The sequence below is a fragment of the Microplitis demolitor genome, chromosome 3 (genome assembly GCF_026212275.2).
Source record: "Microplitis demolitor isolate Queensland-Clemson2020A chromosome 3, iyMicDemo2.1a, whole genome shotgun sequence".
In the NCBI taxonomy this organism is placed as follows: domain Eukaryota; kingdom Metazoa; phylum Arthropoda; class Insecta; order Hymenoptera; family Braconidae; genus Microplitis; species Microplitis demolitor.
The window spans coordinates 23599729-23622781 of NC_068547.1; the positions used below are offsets into that span (position 1 = coordinate 23599729).

The following is a 23053-nucleotide window of genomic DNA, read 5'->3' on the forward strand; positions in this document are numbered from 1 at the left end:
TATAAAAAAAAAAGAATTATCTGAAATATATAAATAAAAAAAACAATAAAATGATTCTCACGCTTGAAGAAAAAAATATAAAGAGCAATTAAAGTATCAAGTAAAGACTTGTTTATGCATCGTGATAAAGAGTGAGTCACGCACTTATTCCCTCACGAACTACACCATAACATATCATATACATACATATGCATATTATAAAAAAAACAAGTAATAACAACAATATCAACAGCAACAATAAAATAATGTACAGAGAAAAAGGTATGATGGTTATGCTCGCGGTAGCAACCCCCAGTGGCAATAATACCATTTTAATTGTAACCTCGGTAACATTTGTGTCAGCACGAGAACAAGAACTGGCCCGCGGGCCCGCCCACATCGTGGATATTTATGTGCCAACGTGTCTAATTTATCACAATTTAATATCAACAGACTTATTTGCTAAGTCCTTTCCTCTCTGGTCTTGTTGAGAGAGCAAGACCCATAGCTACGTACTGAACCCGGCTACTTTCCTCTACTCCTTCTTGTCTCCACACCAAACTCACTTCCCGTCCTCCTTTTATATCTATATATACAGTGATATACTGTGTCCTGATATTACACTTTCGCTAAATCCTTAACCGTTAGCGCACGTGCTTGCCCATCTGTCGGAATCCCGTTGTTTCGTCGCCTAATCCGTTAACGTTTTATTTTTTTCATTAAAAAAAATACAATAATAATAATAATAATAATAATAATAATAATAATAATGATGATATATATACTGTCATTAGTTGGTAATAATATACTTAGCGTTATCTTTTCTCGAGTTGAAGCTCAAATAAAATTATATAAATAGCCACAATAATTAATCCTAATTAGCATAGGGCAATTAATCATTGATAAAATGGCTAATTTATCTTGGCTATGAATTAGCAGTGTTAAAGAATTAAATTGAATATATTTAGATATGAGAGTACAGTTGAATATTATCTTTAATACATTGTTTATGATAGAATAAAAAATAATTGCTTAATTATGGTGATGAACGGTAGTGTACATTTAACTTGGGAGGGAGATCTCTCACACGGTGCACGGAAGAGATAAAGTGGAACGTGTGTTTGCTAGGAAACACCACCCTTTTACCAGTGATACACAAAGCGGATGAGAATAACAAAAAAAAAAAAAAAAAAAAAAGAAAAGAAAAAAAATAGTAACAATAAAAAATGTGATAAAACAAAAAGCGAGAAAGTAAAGAGGAAGTGCGGGGGTGTTTTATATATATATGTGATCTCGGTGCGGATCGTCTGTGGATCTAGGGATGATCTGTAAGCGTTCTTGGCCTCGATATCAAAGCGATAGAAACAATACGCGGTGGAGATGCTGATGCGATTGTATTATAGCTAGTGGACCAGTGATCTATTGTCTCGTCACGTCCTACCCACTCGTTTCTTTTATCTAGATCCCCAGAGTTCTGTGTCATATCGTGGTATCTGTATCGTATCGAGTGAGCATCCATCGAAAAAGTAGCATGCTCGATAATAAAAATTCGAATATCAAGTACTATATGGAGGGAGCCCCCCCCCTTCCCCCCTAGTGATACCTAGTCCCGGTATCTCTTTTGTCTGATTAATGATTTCTTTATTTCGCGAGATTTATGCCTGTTAACACTAGACAGATATATATGCAACGCGTTTAAAACTATTCACACTTGGGCAGATATATATATCGTGTTACCTGATTGACTACTTCCTGCAATCGAACGCTCGATAGTTAAGTATGCCTACACACTAATGTGCATGTGCATGTATGTCTATATATTTATTGGGCATTAAATATTGTTGAGTGATATGTTTGACAATTGAAGCGAGAAAATAAAATCTAGTGGACATAAATATTTTTTTTTTTTTTTTTTTTTTTTTTTTTTTTGTTATCGATAAGAATAAGTGATTTATATTTAAACATACCATCTATGTGAAATTTTGTTTGTAGCGAGAGAGAAAATGTTACTTGACGGTGATGCATACCTGCAACAAAAATGAAAATAATAAAAAATAATAATGAAAAAATGTTGAGAAATGTTCAATACAAGATTGATGGTAATTTGAATTGTCAAGAAATTGTTATTATATTTTATTATGTTGTATTATTATATTATATATATTTATACGTTTTGAAATAGTATAAAAGCCAGCAATAACTGCAGCCAGTTAAACGTTTGTTGGAATAAAATTGCGAGTGAAAGCTAAATTGGTTTTACACGCAGACACGAGAAATAGCCTCAAAGAATTTTAGCTTATGCTGATGAATAAGAATGTAAAAAATAAGAAAAAGAAATAAAAAAATGAGAAAAAAAAAAAAAACAAAATATGTATAACCGAGTAGCTCGACAAAATTTATCTTCTTTTCATTCAAATGATTTGCCCTCATCACGCATTTATGTATTCCGTGATATTGCACTTTTTCAACTGCCATATTTTTGTTCTCACTATCGTCAGATTTATACATACATATATTAAGACCCCTGGCGGTTTGTATTAGTCACATAAATTAGAGTCAAATGGACATTTTTCCTTGCAGGTATGACGACACAGATAACCGTAATTAAGCTGTTAGTGTCAGAATTTTAAAAAAATCTGTAACAAATATTATTACCCCCGTACATAATTGTTTTCTCTTTCCCAGTAAACGCGAGCGAAATGGAGCAAAAAATTTCTGACCGAAGTAATTCACCCTCGACTAGCGTTTAAAAGTTTCAGATAATTGGCCGTAAAGTATTTTTTAATCGTCCGGTAAAAAAATCCAATGTCGAGGAATATACTAACGGATCAGTGTATTACCCATAGCGGCGAGTGTAGGCGGAAATAAAAGAGATAAAAATATTTTTAAAAACGGTGGTTTCATTCTAAGCGGCTGTTCCCGCGATTTTAATCAACCCCAACACTCTTTGACGCTTCCCCACCTTGACGCACTCCACCCTTGCGATTTAAATTCCTTCGGTTAATTACACAGATTTTCGATCTGCTGGTGCATCCCCTGGCTCCTTGCGCTCCTCATATGGAATTTTTACATTCGCGTTCAGTAACTGCTGCGTTAAATTTTTACCGGCTCATACTAACGAGCCATCATTTTATAAATTATTTACATACATTTCATTTGTGCATCGGGATATTATTTACATTGGATTATTACTTCAATTCCATTCATTCCGAAACAAAACATGCCCGTAATTACTTTAAAAATATATCCGATGATGACTACTGTGAATGTCGATCAGTTACATACAATAATTATTTTTGTTTATTCACATTGTTTTCCATGCGTATTGTTAACTGGATGTTATTTGAAACCCTTACAGACCCTCGTCTGATCAAATACCAATATATATATAAATTTATATCATATATATCAGCTGTGTTTGATTGACTTGTCTGGTTCATTACTCGGAACAATGCCATACCCTTGCAGTAAAAACTCATAGTCATTTCGGGAATCATGAATTTACTCAATATATATTATATATATTTATTATTAATACACTGAATAATATTTGTAGCGACGTAAAATAAAGATTAATTACATTTTAATCTGAAAGAATAAAATTAATCATAATTAATCCAGTAAGATGTAAGAAAAGGAAGCAGAACAAGTTCACCCTCATGAAAAACTTTAAGCTGAATTTTAAGAATCTAATCTTTTTATGCCGCTGAATGAAAAAGGGTTTTTTCTCACGTGACACCTGGAGCCTTAACAAGCGAGTGAAAAAAATGAAAAAATAAACTCTGACACCCCCTAAATACTTAATTCCATTCGTTGCTAATTGGACAGGTTTATTAAGGGATGCATATTTCAGATGTCGTTTTTATTATGTCCAATGGGAACGACAGACAGGAATATAACCCCCGAGACTTAATTCTCGTGGAATCTACACTTTCCACATCTTTTTCCATCGCACGGTATTTTTCTCCACCCGAGAATATAAAAGGAAGAGCACACCAGGGTGGGCTTTAAAAAAAATTAGATTTCAACCCTTCAAAAAATATTAGCACGGAGAAAATAAGAGACTATAACCCTTTTCGCCTGTGGCAAAATGCGTTTCTGAGTATTGTTGAACAGGATTAAAAGCACGAAAGTGTAATTTCTCGGGGTTAAAGAAGAGATTTCATTTTTTTTTTTTTTTTATTATTATTATTTTATCGAAGAGCACAAAACCACTTTTGTTACATCTTTTCTCCTCGACAGGCTGATATTTGACGGTTTTTAATTTCCAAGTTAACAGTATCCCCGCAGAACGCAGATTGCCGAGAGAACGAAATCTAAATTTCGTAACACGAAAACGTAAGCGCAGAGAGACAGTATATAAATTTTAATAAGCCCCATTCGGGCAACCCTTTGAGCCAACTGAAATGAACGAATTAAAAGTTTGTCTCGTTTCCATCCTCCATTTCTCATACACTCACTCGGGTTTTTCATCTCCTTAAACTTCTTTTACATCTTCAACTTGTCTTACAAACCCATCGGCACCTTTAGTGGTCTCACGGTTGACATTCCGACTCAGCAATCTCATCCAATAGCCCCGAAAACTTTTGTCGTTTTCTTGCCCGGCGAAATATAACGTTCTCTCACATCTGTACTTCTCGACTCTGCTCACGACTTGAGAAAACTTTCAACGAAAATATAACAGCCCTAGTATTTCTTGAAAATAATACCTCTCTTGAATAATTTCTTATCTATACATGTATTATATTCTACACTACACTACTATACTATTCATATTGTACACAGAGTAACACGAAGAAATTTCATCCCTCTGCCTCAAAGTTTATACTCGCTCATAGGACAAACTGTGGTGAGGAGGGGGAAGGGGAGCTCGAGGATGGATTTCTAGTCGAGAGTTGAGGAACTTGGTAACTCGGTAACGTGTTCTCGTTAACGTTCGACAGACGAACCCTCGAGTGCATATCGACAGGAGTAAGGAATGAGGAATGATAGCAAGGCGTAGCAGAGTATCTTGCTATATATCTAATATATACATATATATGTGTATATTTAGATATGTGAAAGGGAGATAGTAGCAGAGAGAAAGAGAAAAGAGGAATGAGAAAATGTTGGGCACGAGTAACTGAGTAAGATTTCAATTAAAACAACCCCCTGGCACGCGGGTGGATTAGCGATACGAATCCACGAGGATTGTCTTCCCTACGAGAAACTAAGAAACCCTTAGTGGGTTGTGCTGTAGCATAAATATCCATGTTAATTACCTGCAAGAAATGTCATCTTTATTAACGCAATAACTGTTTTAATTTTAAATATTGCGCTATTATCAAATAATTTTCTAAAATAATTAAGATTATTAAAGTCTATAAAATTTATGTAAATATAATTTTATCGAAATTTTTTCGGTATTTAATGAGAAGATTTTAAATTTAACTGTGATGTGTTTTTAAAATAATTATGGGAAATTTTCACGATACATCAAAGAGTTGATATGGATACGGAGGGATAATGGGGAGTGGAGTTGAGGACACACTGAGAAGAGTAGGCTCGAAGACAAGAGAAAGTGGAGAAATGGAATCATACTGCGAAATCATAATTAACGAAATTATGTCAGAGTAACTCGATATAGGCTCTGCTCGATAGGGAAACGGTGAAGTGGTAGGCGAGGGGGGTGGGTGGGGAGGGTTGTGCTTGGCCGAAAGGGGTGGCTTATGTCTAAGAAGAGTAGCGAAGGGTTGTTACTGATGTCTGAGCAAATGAGAGTGAGAAAGACGTGAAAATGCTTGTACGGAATACACTCACTCACATGCTAGTATGAACAGCGAAATTGAACGCTCACGTAATCTTATACGCCGGTAGGGGGAGAGATTGCGTTGAGCTTGAAAAGGTTTTAATTATAGTTATCGGAATTCGCGTGAAGCTAAACTAAATTACGAGACTTGAATTATGGTAAGCTAGAGTTTAAAAATAATTATTCAAATTCAAAATATATATGTACATTCATTGAAATCATGTAATTATTAAATGTTGTAATTAAGTTGTTAGTAATGATATTTTCTGTTAATTAATTAGAGGCTTCTAGTTATTTCTCGCGAAAAGAATAATAATCTGTATAATTATTTGAAAATTTTTGCTGATAACTATTTCGAAATTTGTATTTATTAAATTTGTTGTTATTGCGACAGTTGAAAAAATTTTTCTGGCTATGTAATTTTTTGTAAATGTATACTTAACATTTATTTTATTTGGATAAAGTAAAAGGTGTTTTTTCCGACACCCCACGGATTTCTCGAATGAAGAATGCGGCGATAGATCTTCACGGGTGCGTGAAATCCCATGTGGGATGTAGAGCCAAAGAAAAAAAATAAAGATGGAAGTCGTCGAAGAAAAGGGAGAAAAATCCTCGAAATCTCAACAACTTTTACAGTCGAGGGCTCGAGTAAGGGCGTATCGAGTTACACCAGCTAAAATATATATATACCTATACACACATACATGAGTGTAGATGTATAGACGAAATTTCGATGCAAGTCGATCAAAGAGTTAGGTGAGTAGACATCAGCAGAAGCCGAAAAATTTTCAGTTACTAAATAAGATACATCTGGTTTTTTTATTGAATCTCGTGTGATAGACAGAGAAAGCGACAATGTCGGAGCCAAGAGGGCGTTAACTGAACTTTAATGGAGATCTCAGATAATAAGTTTTTTTTTGCCGAACGCTAAAAGACCTCTTTGACGGATTACGCCCAAATCGTATCTATCTCTTACGGGATGAAGGAGCAATGCTACCTGAAGAGGATGACGGGTAACCGAACGCTAAGTGTTATTATACCCTAACAGTTTTATCCTCAGCATCATTTCTGATGCATAGCTGTAATACTCATCGCATACAAGATTTAAACACCAAGCTTTTTCACTGAGACTGAGAGTTTACATGCATTAGATGTATTATATATGATTTCAGAATAGATACTCTAATAGAAAAGAATAAAGATACTTTTTCATAATGATGAATGCCGACTTATCTCTTGCACGATCTTCCCTTGTTAAATGTCAAAAGATCATACTTTTTAAGAACACACATATATATGTCTCCTACTTACACAACTTGAGAAAATCATACGGCCATTTATAGATGCCTTCAACTTTAGGTATCTGTTTATGTATTCATCTTACATTAAATAGTTGTATTATTATCTGTTTTAAAAAATAAAATATTATTTTTCGCTGTAATTAAATTCTGTCGAGGAAGTAAAAAAGCCAGCGACACTAATTTTCACAGCAAATATTCTAGGCTGAGGGATGTTCTTTTTTTTTTAATTTAGTACATTACATTTCTCCCCTTGTAAAGAGAAAAAAATTTTCTCCCAGTTGGAAAAGCCGGAAAAGAGTGCCGAGTAGGATTTAAAGCTAGAGCTCAACAAGTCGAATAAAAAGCTCATAAATAATAAAGAGAAAAATTCTCGGCCCTTTTTTTCTGTTTATTTTTTTCTAGCTTTTTCTTTCCCTTTGATAATATACAATTTAACCTCTTATTCTCATATTATATTCTTGCTCTTTTGCTCATTCGCGGATATAAAATATCCATCCCTCTTATTCTCTCACGACCCTTTTCACAATTCACCCAACCCTGAGTTTGCCCCGCGCGTTTCTGCGAATGTCCCCGCGGACACCTGTTGCACACCATCCTCTACTATCAAACAGACATATATATATATATATATATATACTCACAATTGTCGTATTCAGCAACACATACACACATATATATGGTGATAATATACAGTTGAATACACACGAACAGACGTGAAAATGCTTCCAGTGATAGTCTTTCACGCAAATTTATATTCACAAAGAGAATAATACCAACAAAATCCTAAATGAAAATTATCCCGTTCAATTATATATGTTATATATATACAGGAAGGGTGGTATATATATTTTGCGTGGGTGAGCGAGAAACCGCGAGTAATGTTTTCACATTTGGATTACAGATTTAATGATAAATCATTCAGTTTAACACTTGAAAATAAAAAAATAAAAACAATCATAAATTAATACTCATAAGAAAAATGTATATAAATAATATGAAAAGGCGACAGCGACGTTAGCACTCGAACAATGAGTGTTTCTTTGGAGAGCAGCTGTAGATTTGTGATAAGCGGAATCTAGAGAATGCGCTTGATGTATCAGAGAAAGAGTAAGAGGGAGACAGAAAGAGCGAGCCTCTAAAGGGGGATATTATACTAGCAGGCTGCTCGTTAATTACAGGATATCACGAGTAGAAATTACGACCGACGAAAAGCCTAGCTCATTTGTAACACTGTAGGTACTAAATATCAAACACCGTATGAAACATTATACACTACATATAAATACACCTATGAACAGCAAACCGTTAGTACTGTACTTATTAATCCGTAAATAAATATTAAATACACACTATTGCCGATATCCTCAAATTTATGGCTCACCCATCTCTGTTTCAATATTTCCCATTAATTTATTTATCTATCAACTATCCCAGCTATTTTATTTCCATCATCTTTTTTGCGAATCAGATATTTCAATCCCACGGAGGACATCAGTCCCCCTCGTCCTTTTTCTACGTCCAGACAAATTGAATCCAATAGCTTTCTCCGTAAAAGTCCGCCGAGGATCAATAACTTAATTCCCATGCTTTTTATATTATTCGGAAAACCTAAATTTTGGTAAATTATTTTTAACAAACACTCACAAGTAATGGGATGGAATTGGATTGAATTTCATTTGAATTCGCGATTTATTTATGAGGATGCTACCGAAATAGGATAGGATTAACTGTAGATGAAAAATATAGTTAACGATGGTGTCTATACTAGTAAAGGCGAACAATAAGGGTTGTAACATCCCCTTATACCTTATGTAGTATTTTGAGAGTACAGAACTAGCCGTTACGAAACCCCGGGGGGGTTTAATTTAGAGGAGGAGAAGCTTTCTCATTCAACTTGGAACACACATCTATGATACGAAAATTACTAGGAGCTTTTGTACATGTACTCAAGCTATTACTGTAGTGGATCGCATCAGTATTACATCGTTCATACATATACATATATATGTACACACATAAATTTTATTTAATAGTATTAGTCTACATGTAGGATGGATGATTTGAAAATTGTTTCGACAATGGGAGTGCGTTTGAACTTTCCATTATACATTTGTATCAACCCCTCAAGTTAAACTTACGTTCATATACAAAATATATATATTTATATATATTTGAGTCAGTATTGCTTGGATTTGAAAGGCTATACTTAATAAATAAACGGTTTATTGTAGACTGAATGAAATTTTTCATAAACTTTGTCGAGGAATTTGCTTAGTTGATGTTTTATATTCAAAATTTTCCCTTCATCTTGACACTGGGCCGTATCTCCCGCGACTAGCTTATTACAACTTTTTATTACATTTCCATTCCATCTCTCGCGCCGGCTAAAGAAACACAACGCGTAGGTATTACTACTCTCGTCATCGCTTATATAACTCTCACTTTTTATATCAAGTATTAAAAAGAGCTGGATGAAAATTGAAATGAATGCATTTTAAACAGAATTACCAGAGTCTCACTTTGCCCGGGGCTACTCGCTTTCTTTTTCCTCCTGTCGGGAACCTATTATATTTCAATTTTAACATTCATGCATTTTTTTATATTACTTACACCTTCAATCTATCTTTTCATACTTGTTTATTATTATTATTATTATTATTTGTTAAATTTATAAATATAACTAACGCTTTATTATTAACTTATATGAGATTATTTTAATCCACTGCAAAAACTAAATTGTTTTACATGCACAGAAACATTGTAAGCAATCTCTACTCAATGTTACTTACAACAACAGTAATAATAATAGTAATATTTTATCTTGTGTAATTTAAAATAATAAAAATATTTAAAAAGGCTGTAACGCTTGTAAGCAGTAACAAATTAATAAATTTTCTAGCCCCATTTAAACGGTTGTAATTTTTTACGAGATAGATATTTTGAAATAAAAAAAAATATTTTATTGCAAGAATAATTTAAAAGTTTAAAGTACTTAAAATACTATATTTTTATAAACTGCACACATCTGATTGTAATATTTGAAAAAAAAAAAAAAAAAAAAAAAGTTGCGTCAGCAGAGTACTTTTTATTATGTCTGTGCAAGTATAATAATTCATAAATAAAAATAAAATAAAAAAATAACGAGGGTTAGAGGTGTATGATTATTTTTCTTTAACTGCTGTACTTTATTTCTCGAGTTGTGTAGGAGAGAACATACGAGCGTGCGTGCTCGTGCATCTGGTTGTAAGCGTCACCCCTGCTTGAATGAACTAACGCATACCGTTTTATATCTCTTCTCTGCCGACAAATTGCGGTCCGCGTTATCTCGCGAACTACTTCCGGTGGTGCGTCGCACACGATCCACTATATGTGCATATATATATTATTATTCTGTTTATGTTATGCGTACACGGTGCATGCACTCTACTCAACAAACGTCACGCAATTTGTCAAAGATTATCCAGAAAAAAAAATAATGAACTATTTTTTCCTTTGATATTTGATAAAAATAAAAATTCGATGATTCAAGGGACGTAACTACTCAGATATATATGTATATACATATTTAAGCAAATGTTACCGTTCGTAAGTGACACAAATAATTCGTGGATGCGTAAAATCCGTGGGCCTATTTAGGACGATTATCGAGGCGTGATAGTTTGAGAGTATGAGCGAGAGAGATAAGAAACATGTAATGGAAAAATATAGTGAGAATATATGGACTCGATTTATAGGGTCGTGTTTATCCGCATTTACCAGCGGCACTGAAGCACAATTGATGTTATACTCATCACATACACGCCCGTCTAAAAGCTAAAGAGAGAGATAAATGTCTACCTCCCGTCGCGACAAACGGGGGCGAGAAGTTGGGCACCTTTTTAAATGCGAAACGACACCCGCCGTGCGATTATACTTTGAAGAATGAGAGGACCCGAGCGTGGCATGGCTTTGAGATATCCCTGCCGACCAAGAAAACCGGTGGCCGTTTTACCTAACGCATCGCTGACAATCTTTAGATCATCCTTCTCTCATTTGTCCCCACATCATCACCCAAATCATCATCATCATCACGTAACATCTCGTCGCAACAAGGGGACTCCAAACGTTAAAAGCTTTCACGATCGAATATCGGCTGCTTTAAAAATATACTCGAGCCCAAAAATGACAGATGAAAAAAAATATATATGTAGTGTACATGTCACTGTAATTATTGTCATTACATTTTTTTCGAGACAATGTATTTAATTTCTCAATTTAGTGAATGTAATATTCAGAAGCTTCTGAAATTACATAAAAGTTCGCACGCGCGAATGCCGCCATGGTTACATTAACTCATGTATGCATATGTCCAAGTAATACACATATCTATATATAGGTATACATGCAAGCTGCCGGTATATATGCATACGTAATACATGCATGTACGTGTAATATCGTTGACATGCAATTCCGGTGCTCGGGGCTGCCGTCGCAGTGACAAACAGGTTTGCAGCATGCACGTCTTCGTCATCCTCCCTGTCGTCGTCGTCACAAACAGCTAAACACGTTGGATTTTTAGCGTCTTATTCTCCATATTCGAAGGCACAGAAATCAGAGTGTAAAATTTTTTAATTTAAATTTAAAAAAAAAATTAATTAAATAAAACAAGCAAAATAAATGCAAATATAATTATCCGAGTCGACAATTACCGGTTAGGTAAATGGTAAAAAAATGCAGAATCACCTCATTTAACGTACTGTTGAGAGGCCATTGTGTTGGTTTTAATGTCCTGGGATGCATCGTAAGTGATAATAATAATTGAAAAAATAAAACCAGGGTTTGAAATAAAAATTTCTGATAATGATAATAATAATTACTGCAATTATAAATATAAATGTATACATACATATATATATTTAAAGAAAGACATCAGTAACGGCATACCGCGACGACGTAAACAACGTCAAGGTGAAACGATAACGGGGATGACGATAAAGACAATAAGTGCGCAAACTCATATTGTTGATAAATATTAAACTTAGGACCGACTCACCTCGTGAGTTGCGTTATCCGTAACACAAATTATCGCGCATGCGTCTTTACTATATCAGATTCCAGCGAGTTGACTGGCGTATAAAATAAAAAACAACATACATATGTAGATATGAACATCAGTAGGTTGTTGTCTTATTCACTGGTAAGAATAATCGTAAAACAAGTGTTTTAACGCAGCATTTAAAACGCACCGGGAAAGATTAAATATATACGAGTAAAAAGTCACGCAATTGAGCTTGGAATTTATATAATTGCTAATTAATGGAATTAAATGAAAGAGAGACTGGCTGGCCACCCGTGGATAAGTATCGCACCTCGAGCTGTCGGCGCTTCACGAGATTCCTCCATTTATTTTTATTTATTTATTCATTTATATATTTATTTTCCTACTGGAGAACAAACCAACTCTACTTGTCTTGTCGTCATTCTTGTTACTGTACACAAGTAGAGAGAGCTTCTCGCGACGCGTCGTTGCATATCACGCGACCGACGCAGATCTACACGCAATACAAAACAAAAAAAAAGTAAACAACGAGTGTACAACAAAGCGCATACTCATACAATTATTACAAGCAAATAATAATCAGCGATCTATAAAATTGCAAAAATAAATTAACGAACTCAATATTACTCAGTCTAATAATTGCCCGGTTTTGTTTTTCCATAATAATAGTCATTGTTTTGGAATAAATATTTTGAATAATTAACAATAAAGCCTTTGATCGCAACGATCTTGAGAAATTAAAAGACTTTTAATAGACAATATGTGTGTTTTTTACATTAGAGACATTGTCACACATTACAATTAAAATATTTAAAACAGCGACATCCATTTTTATCCCTCCTTCGAGGACAAGGACTCGAGACAGACCCCATCACCCCTTAGATGCATTATATATTTTTATAGAGCAAAGAATTACGGCTGGGTTGCGGTATTGTGTCAGATTCGAGAGGCGGAGACTGCCAAGAGGATGTCTGTAGGTAATCAGGGGGTTGCCTGCGCTGCGGCGATGGGAAAAGGTGAACCAGGAGAAGGGGTAAGGTAAAGGGGTTGGACAAGACCGGGGGTTACCGATCGCGTCACGCGCCTCGTGTCATCCAAATAAAAAAATGAAAACACTTATATCCACTCAGAAATCCTTGCAAGAAATATAGCAGTAATAATATATACATATATATATTGGAATTTATTGTATTTATTGTCTCATTGTTTCTGTAGCGCACAGACTTTTGTGAGGTAAGAGCGTAATTAGATGGCATTTATAAGCATGTGCGTTTGAAAGGGGCACAAGTACTTTATTTGGGTCTTTGGGTGCTGAGGAAGACCGTAAGACGTTACATAAAAGGTTTATTGATATTATATATATATTTGTATATTAAAGACCGGATACACGGTACTTGAAAGTTAAAATTGTTTGGGTTTGTAATTTGTAACGAATTTTTTTAATCCGTCTTATAGACCTGAGTAGAAATAGAAAAAAAAAATAATTTATAAATAAAATTTGAATAAAAATTGTGTTCAAAGTGATAAATGAGAGAAATGACTTGGCGAATTTAAAAATAAATTGAAATAATATATTTTTGTGATCGAAATCTTGTGTACTCAGTTAAGTCTGCGAAGTTTATGCGCATATATATATAGTATTTGTATAACTAACTATAAAGTTTATCCCTTTGATATTAAAGTTAAATATCTGACGACCGTATTTGTTGGTATATCTGCCGGTCAGCTGGCCTTTTGTCTAGCTGGTGACGGTGCAAATTCTACCCCCGTGAACCCTGAGGACGGCTTTGCAGGACGAGAGTACGATAGCGAGGACGGTTTTTTTAGCGAATTTAATATTTATACCGAATGACTGATGACTGTAATAAAGAAACGGGGTCGCATTGTTCGACACGTTTGTGTCGTTGATCGATACGACATGCTGCTATGGGAAAAAAAATAAAAAACACTTTTTTTCAGGTACTCCGTCACCCCATGTCCGTCACCGCACTCGGTTCCTATACACTCGACACAAACTCTTGTTTTTTATCCTCCTTTTTCACTTTCTATTGGCTGTACACGCTCGTTATCCAACATCTCCCTTTTTAAATATTTTTAACACTCACCATTTAAGTCCTGCCATTACACACAATATAAATTTTGCTACAGTTTAATTTTTTCAATCCACAAATTGTTTAACGAATTGCGTCAACACGAATCAGAAAAGAAAAGAAAAAAAAAAAAAAAAAAACAAAACCTTTTACTCCATTTATCTTTTCTTTAATTTAAATCTCAATTTACTTGTCTCTTTCCATCATTCTTTTCATTTAAAATAAAAAAAAAAATCGCTTTGTCAGACCGAAGGCGCCGCGGAAAAAATTTTCACAAGATTAGCGTGAAATTCAAATTGTTTGATGCGTGGTTAATTTAAACAGATTTGTATATTTTATTTATTATAGATCTCAAGTAGTCTTCGGCTCAAGACAAAGCAAAAAATGATACCTAAATAAAAATTTAAAAATCATTAACAAATCATTAGTTTTAAATTTAAAAGGCGTCGGTGATCTTTAAACAAAAACTATTAATGATTTTTTTATTTGTTATACATGTATATAGTAGGTGGAGAAGAGTAGCCTCAAGCAAATAATTCCATCTCATTCTAAAAGTTCTTCTTCTTAGGAATAATGTGAGAAGTTTGGCTTATTTTTTTTACTTAAGCCGAACTCCCGCCGCGAGAACAAATCATCTGAGTTTATTCTTTAAAAATCCATCTCTAAACTAATATTCCCTTTCCTCTATTTCCTTCTCTATTTCCGTAATTATTTCCACCATCCAAACAATGAAAAAAAAAAAAAAAAAAAAATATCAAAATACCAAATCCAAATCGACATTTATAAATTTCTACCGTTTAAATTATTTTGAAATATTTATTTGTGGAAATTCTTACAAGACTTCTATCCCATCTAGATCTAGATAATATATATAAGATATATAAATACATATATTGGTTAAGAAAACTTGTATAATATTATTTATTGGCAATCGTAAAAATGCGCCTAAACCAATATAATTAAAGGCGCCGATGAGCCAGCAGAACTAACACTCTTAAACATTATTCCTTGTCTACGTGTACGTACAAAAATATATGTGTATATATGTATATAACAAGTTAAACGCATGCGTGTCATCTGTGAAAACAACGGGTTTAATTGGCGCGTAATATTTATTATAATTTAAAACACGTGTGAGTAAAGCGCCCGTTAAAAGCCGAAGCTTATTCGCAACGAGGAAAAACAATATATAAATATAAATACATAAGTGAATCTTCACTCGTGTTTTACTTTTTAATCCCCTATATAATATAACTAAGAGCTTCGCTCGTGAATCGTTGGTTTAAACACTTTACGACCTCGTTGTACACGAGATTTATTCTAATTTCTCGGCTTCCTCTTAGATATCTACATATGTTTACTAAAAAATAACCAGAGATAATATAAAACTTACATATGTACCGCTTCATATATATATATATATAAATAACGTCTGTATAAAATAATAATTAAAATTTTCAATTAACAATTATTTGTTTGTAAGTAATTTAATTTTAAATAATAAATATTTATGTGCACTTTGCACTTAATAAATTTTATATTATGGTATATAAATAGTATAGAGAGAATGTTAAAGCATGATGAGAAACACCTCTTGTAGATGAGCAACGCGTCTTTAGTAATTAGAAATATAATATTCGTATTCAGCAATTTAGCATTCCAATTTAAATCAAATATCGCGTAGACGAGATTTAAAAGATTAGAGTGAGAAAATGCGCGAGGCAGTTGTATGCAACAAACGTCAAGAATGGAGATCATCAACGGCAACAGCAACTACAACTACAAAAGGTAAAACTAACGTTGGTGGTGTTTTAGCTAGATGGTTTTACTTTGCTGGGAGTTTCAACGCGAATGTGAGGAGCATTTATACCTGGATGAGAGGCTCTGACAGAGTGAGACCCGCCCACAAAAGTAATCTCAAACTCACCTCTACTCAGCCGATCTGAACAGACACAGACTCATATCCACAGGCCCAGATACCAGAGAAAAGAGACTGGGACTGACTGAGACGTACACCTGATTCATCAACCAGAAATAAATCGAATAGCAGAGCTAAAAACAAAAGGCGCTAATGCATATAGCCATTGCATTCATGAGTTAGCTCTTAACGTATTTTTTTATTTTTTGCCCCTCGCATTTCTCTTAATCCCGAGATCATGAGTAACTGCTATCCAACATGACCACCAGTTACGCCCAATGAATTATAAATAATAATAACAAATGAATCTTGAGATTTAAAACCAATCATTTAATTTGTTCTATCAATTATTAATCAAGTATGTTTGCTTATTATTTTACATATCTGATCTTGTGGTATTTTTATTGCGATTGGGATTATAAATGTGAATGTAAAGAGAATGTATGAGCAAGTGTGCTGATGAGAACATATATATGTATTGAAGCTCAGGCACCCAGACCAACAAACTTAAGAAGAGAACAGAGGCAGCAGCTTCTCGATCACCCTTAGGCCACTGACTTCTATATCAGCAAAACTTTATTTGAAGCAGCGTTTTCTCATCTCTACGCCTACTACTATTTTAAAACAACCAGCAGTCAGTTACTACCGTGACTTTAACATGATGACAGCTCACTACTTCCTAACTGCATTTGTATAATGAGAGTTGGCTGCTTGATAAATTCAAATAGAGATTAAAAAATTTTTTTAAAATTTAAATTGATATGTAAAAAAATAATTTACAAAGTTGATACAATTTTTATTCAAACGAGATATTAAATGATTGCTCGTGGTATTAAAAAATATTCAGACGGTCGAGGTCAGCGTGAACCGGTCCTACCGTTTTCTTCGGCTAGGTCAGTCACTTAAAAATTCTATCCTCATTAAGAAACCTTACGCACTTTCGATTTACGTGGCTGCTAGACTCACACCTTTAGCTGCCCGAGAAGCCCAAATAACAAAACTCTAAACTACTTGGGACAATGGTGACGAATAATAACTGAGTTGCTGGCAACAATTGCAATAGTTACTCCTTTCTAAAACTCTTTGGTCCATAAGAAAAATAATAATAACAATAATAGAGGAACCAACACACAAGCGAAGAATAAGGGCGAGGAAGAAGAAAGAAACCGAGTGGTACTTGAGCCCAAAGAATGAAACTAACGAACGAAATACCAGTGCCAACAAAACATATCTCTCTTTATCACTCTTTTCATATTTTTTTGGTCCAAGCTTTGGCTTACAGCTTTACCCTCATATTCTCATAACCGGACCACGATCTAAACTCGGGAGCAAGTAAAAGCATCATCAGTATTACAGAGCTGAGCGAGGGTGATCACGTAGATAAAACCATGAGCAAATATGTAATTCAACTCATCGTAAATGCCATATAGCCATTGTTCAATTTTTCTTTGATGTCCAATTGTTAAAACCAAAAAAATCATATTCCACATCAAACATATATACATCTCAACTCCGCTACTCCTGTTTACTTTTTATCGTCTCAAATATTAGACAGAGATTAAGTAGACCAGAATGCCAGAGGTAAAATCTTTAGCGCAAAGATTAAGACTTCATTTTTTGTAATTCAGCTATCGGCTCCTGTATAAAAAATTGAATTTAAATATAAAACATCTTCTTCTACCAGAGCAAAATGTGAACGGAATGCTGAAGTTTCATTATAAATCTGACATAATTCGCTCTAGTGTTGCATCATCTCTATACCATCTTGGGATTAATTTAATCTTTCAGTAAAAATATATGTATATATCTAGAGAGAAGATCGAGACTTACGCGTGTCTGTGCAATTAATCATCGACGAAAGTAGACACACAAGAAGATATTACATATATTATATATATTTATAGGATAGAGAGCAACTCTGCGGCGGACTACTCAGTTAACGTTAGCATCAGACCAATTAAGGCGTCTTTTTGCAAGTCTGATTGTTCCTTCGTGTCTGGTGCTTGCTACCCACGTACATAACGTCGTCGTTACGTGTACTTAGCCACCCCATTTCCTCTTGTTACCTTAACTTTATCTCTGTCTAACCGAGAGTAACGTCAAGAAACCTCCTTACTCATTTCTTCACCACGGCAATACATAACCAAATGTGTATCTCATATCTCCTTCTCCTCTTCTCTCTCTCTCTCTCTCTCTCCCAGCTCTGATAGTCTCTGGATGAGCGCAACACTTATGCGCTAGTAAAGTAAAGCAAAAGCAATATATACTCGCCTGTGTACATAAAGAGTTTGCGTGGAATTAAGCCATGGTTTATGAGCCGTATCACGTGATAATATTAACGATTCGTACGATTAACGTTCTGTAAGAATATTTATCCAAAGGAAGGTACAAGTTATCGCTGAAAAAATTTACCACAATTAAATATCTTGGCATTTTTTATTACGCGATGATTTAACGTCCAGTTGCTCCCTGATATTTTTATTTAGCCAAGCTTTTTATACATATAATTTTTTAAAATATTTATTCACCTGAATAGCTCTAAGCAGCCATTTAACTGGAATTTATAAATAATAGTACAATAATCGTTTAGTGTCTTGTAAGAATCGATTCCGATTGTCTGTACTCCGTTAGGCCAGCAAAGCGATTGGGTTTTAGCTGATGGCTGTATAAAATAATAACAACATCCCATTGGGATACAACTTTTCATTCATTTCAAAGAGCTATCCTCCTCGTCTCGGCTCGCAATCTATATCTGCCATACACCGGACTAGTCGATTGGTATCGAGCTATAATCGAGAGCGATAAAGACGATTGAGCACGTAGAGGGAATCGAGTACGCGCGAAACCCAAGGATTATATCGCGATCAAGATTATCGTTGTTCCAAACCAACGATTGCCTTCTTTTTGCTCTTTCTGTATTTTAATGCACCATCAGAAAAATATATATCTATATGTATATATATATATGTATATGAAAGAGTACTAAAGGAATAAAAAAAATCCTGTCTCTTATTTTTTTTAGGCTCTTTAACTCATTGATCTTTTTTTAGCATTTAACTAAATGCTACAGACGGATGTATCAATGTCAGAGTATAATAACACCTCGGAAATGTATATGAGAGTATAGTTGTACTCTTTTTACCTCGCCTCAAGTTATGTATGCTTTCTTCCACTCTCTCACTCTTTACCCTTCTCTATTGCTCTCCTGTACTCTGCAGAATAAGAGAGGTCACTCAGTAATTTAAAACAATGATATAATTACATATTGTTTGCGATTATCTCGATTGCTCGAATTATACAAAAGCCGACGAGTACCGCTTGTTATTTTTACGCTGATGCTTTATTTACTACAGAAAATATTCACAGTCTGCTGTTGCTGTTTTATATATATATCTACACATATTACTCATATACACAATAATCATGCATGGATTTATTCTCATGCATTATATGTTATTGCTTTGATTCTTTCTTAAGGTCGATGCGAATATTTTCAGTCAGCTTTAAATTGCACTACGTCACGCGTACTTAGTAGCAAACATTTGCATTTTAATTGTTACTTGTTTCAAATAATAATCATGGGTATGCAAGCAGGATAAGAAAAATCTATAAAAAAAAATAAATATGAAGCTGGGTAAAAAATTCGGTACAGCCGTTTTTTGTAACGAGTTTAAAAGTCGAGAACAATATAAACTCAGAACACATCAATCTTCTTCACCAATGGCCCAACAAAATCAGAGACCTGCATGGCGTTGCGCTAGTGTAGGAACAGCAGCAGCAGCAGTCGTGAGAATGTTAAAAAAAAAAAAAAAGGAGCAATGGCAAGAACAAGTTGAGATATTTTAACCGCAAAAACAGATTACTTTTATGGGACTCTCTAGTTTATAATATCAAAGAACATGTGACGGTTGAGTAAAAGCATTAATGAAAAAAAAAAAAACAAAAATAATAATAACAAATAAATATATGTATATGGGTATTTATATATAATCTATATTCATAGCTAAGTAAAGTGTGAGGCAGGCACAACGTCAAGGTCGTCATTGAAAGTGCAGAGAAATATCTTGGCGCCGGTTATGGTATGAAAGATAAAAAGAGATAAAGATTGAGAATATATGTATATATGTATATAAAAGTAGTGGGGCTTTGGAGAAGGAAAGAGTGAAGGATAAGAGGGGAAGGATAAGAGATTATAGCAGTACAGAGGAAGAATAGAAAGAAGAATAAGAAGAAAAAGAAGAAGAAGAAGAGGATGGTATATAGTGAAGTGGCATACGTGCATCACGCGAACGGACCGCACGCGTATAAAGATGGTTTCGGGACGGCTGACTGGTTACTAGCCCCTTCTTGTTCACCGTTCACAGCTAAACTCTCTGTGCAGTGTCTACTCGTCCAACTTGACTCCTCTATATCTAGCTTGTGCTGATCGAGCCTCAACTCTATTGCGGAGGAGTAAAGTTGTAAGTCATGCCAGCAGAGTACTTGCTACCAACCTCTTAACCATTTTACTCGTACTCCAATCAGAGAGGATCCTAGTATGCCTCACTCTACCATCCAAGTACGTACCGAGTATGTAATGTTAACTTTAGATTATTCAGGACTTAAAGACTCGACGTATCGAGTGAGTATATGCTTGGCGGAATAATCATTTACCAGTAGGTATATTTTCCTACTCTGGCTGCTGATGTTGCTGCTGCTACTTTTTGATTGACGCCTCGACGTTACATGTCCAAACTAAAGTACGGCACGCGAACCAAATAAACTCTCCACCCTAACTAACTTATAGACACCCGCGCCCGCACCCGCACTTGCAGTAATGAGCCGATGGAAAAATACAAACAATGATTGTATGAAATACAACGGGACTCGAGTAACTTATCGAATAATAAACAATCAATGATAATTAATCGATTGATTGATTGATTGAGTGACTAGAAAATATTTTAGTTGTAGCTCTGTTGAAAAGTTTGTAGTTTAATATGTATTGAAACATTTAACAATCAACAAGAGTAGGAGGGTGAAAATGACGTTTGTTACAGTGCGAGTTCGGACGGCTCTGACAGCAACTTAAGAGAGAGCGTTATTGCACTCAGGGAGGTCTCGTGCGTTGTTTAATTACCGTATGTAACGAGTTGAAGTGGCTGATGGCGTGTGCACGAAAGCTTTTCGCATCACTTTGTTTCTCCTTCTCTCACTCTCACTTAAATGTCATGAAAACTACATCTTCTCTTTATAATAATACATAAAAGCTCGGCATCGTGATGAGCTACCAATGCCTGAGAAGTATATCTTACATTACTTGACACCCGCTGACGTTGTCCACGAATCACTTTAACACACATACTCTCCATTTTTGCACAAACGTTCATTGTAAGACACTTTTTAAGTGTTTTAATCGATTACTGTATTGGTTAATTGTCTACTCAATGACTCTTGTCAAAAGGCGACTATCTGCATCATAGGCCATTAAGTGCTCTAACATGTAAGCCATTTTGCCCGCCATTTTGACATATGCATGACGTTAACGCATAACCTAAATCTAAGACAAGCCGGATACCTGATGCCCAGAATAATTTAAAAACGTGATGCAAGACACAGAAATTTTCTAACAATTCACCAGCAGTAATGTTTTGAAATTATTGGCAATTTCGCGCCAACTTTATTTTACCCAAAAAGACCAATTGATTTTTGATGTCAGTTTGCAGTGAATTTCTCGTGATCTGACTAAACACAAAAATTACGGTAATTTCGTATCACTATTGTTAAAACAAATATGACCCGAATTTATGAATTTAAATTAAGGCTAATATTATTGTGCAGGGTTGAATATTGCGTATAGTAAAGGGAATAAATTCAAAATAGCCTCCAAGCATTTAAACAAAATTGTTGATGATTTATGAAGAGTAGTATGATGATGATGATGATGGCAAAGATTGTAATAGCAAGGTGTGAAACATGCCTTTAAATATTAGCTGAGAATTCATGAAATAAACCAGCAACTGGGCCGTCGTTTATCATTGTTGCCGGTTGTACAATTTGAATAATCAGAACGTAATTCAATGCGATAAGATGATTCGAATGTTTTCGTACGTTGGTGTGTAGAATAATGTTACGCCTTTACATATAAATATATACCGATGTATGAGGAAGAAATTACATACAATAACACCCATTTTGTTGCGGATATTTATGTATGTGTGTATAAGAGTGTTAGAGCCGAGGGATTAACCCAAAAGTCCTCTCGTGTTCTGTTTCCCGTTGATAGGGGTAGTGCTGCGAGGGTGGCAGTGTCCTAGGGAGATGAGGCACCCGACCAGGAACCCGAGTTAACTCTAACATGTCAGCTGTTTTAAATGTGGGTCACCGACGTCCAAGTCAATCGATTTCCTGTGCCTCTTAAAACTTTAGATTCCACTTTTTTTTATGAATATTTATATGCAGGATGTTTTTATATTTTGACAGCTAATTATTTGATAAGGTGTTATAACAACCGAGAAAATCTGGAAATGTAATGAAATCGCGGGTTTTCACGGTTCGTGTAACAGAGACAAGAGTGTCTTGATGATGGCAAAAGAATCAAGAGAGATAGGGATTAGAACTTGAGAAAAGAATGGTAAGAAGATAGAACGGAAGCTTGGCGCCTATAATACAATGCTTTGGGTTTCCATGACTTGCATCTATATATATAGTTAGATTATATCAGATTTAACTTCTAGAAACAAGCATCTAACAGTGGTGATGATTATAAATCCTGTCCATTATTTCGAGTGTCAAGAACTCACGGAACTAATTTTTCACCCTGATCATTTGTTCTTTTCTGTTCTTTTATTTTTTTTCTTTCTTTTATTATTTATTCTATATTTAGAAAACACAAAAACAATAAAGCTTTGTTCGAAAATAAAATTTATTTATTTTCTGTTACTTTTTTATTTTTTGCCA

At 34.6% G+C, this 23053-nt stretch overlaps 1 protein-coding gene across 1 annotated transcript in view; it reads right to left on the reverse strand.

Annotated features, from left to right (window-relative positions):
- The window catches only part of LOC103571617 (dachshund homolog 1), a 137660-nt gene that overhangs the window by 108903 nt on the left and 5704 nt on the right, over nt 1-23053 (reverse strand). Inside the window, exon 2 of the mRNA XM_014442825.2 lies at nt 1947-2006. Coding sequence (XP_014298311.1) covers nt 1947-2006 — 60 coding nt within the window. The remainder of the gene's footprint in view (nt 1-1946; nt 2007-23053) is intronic.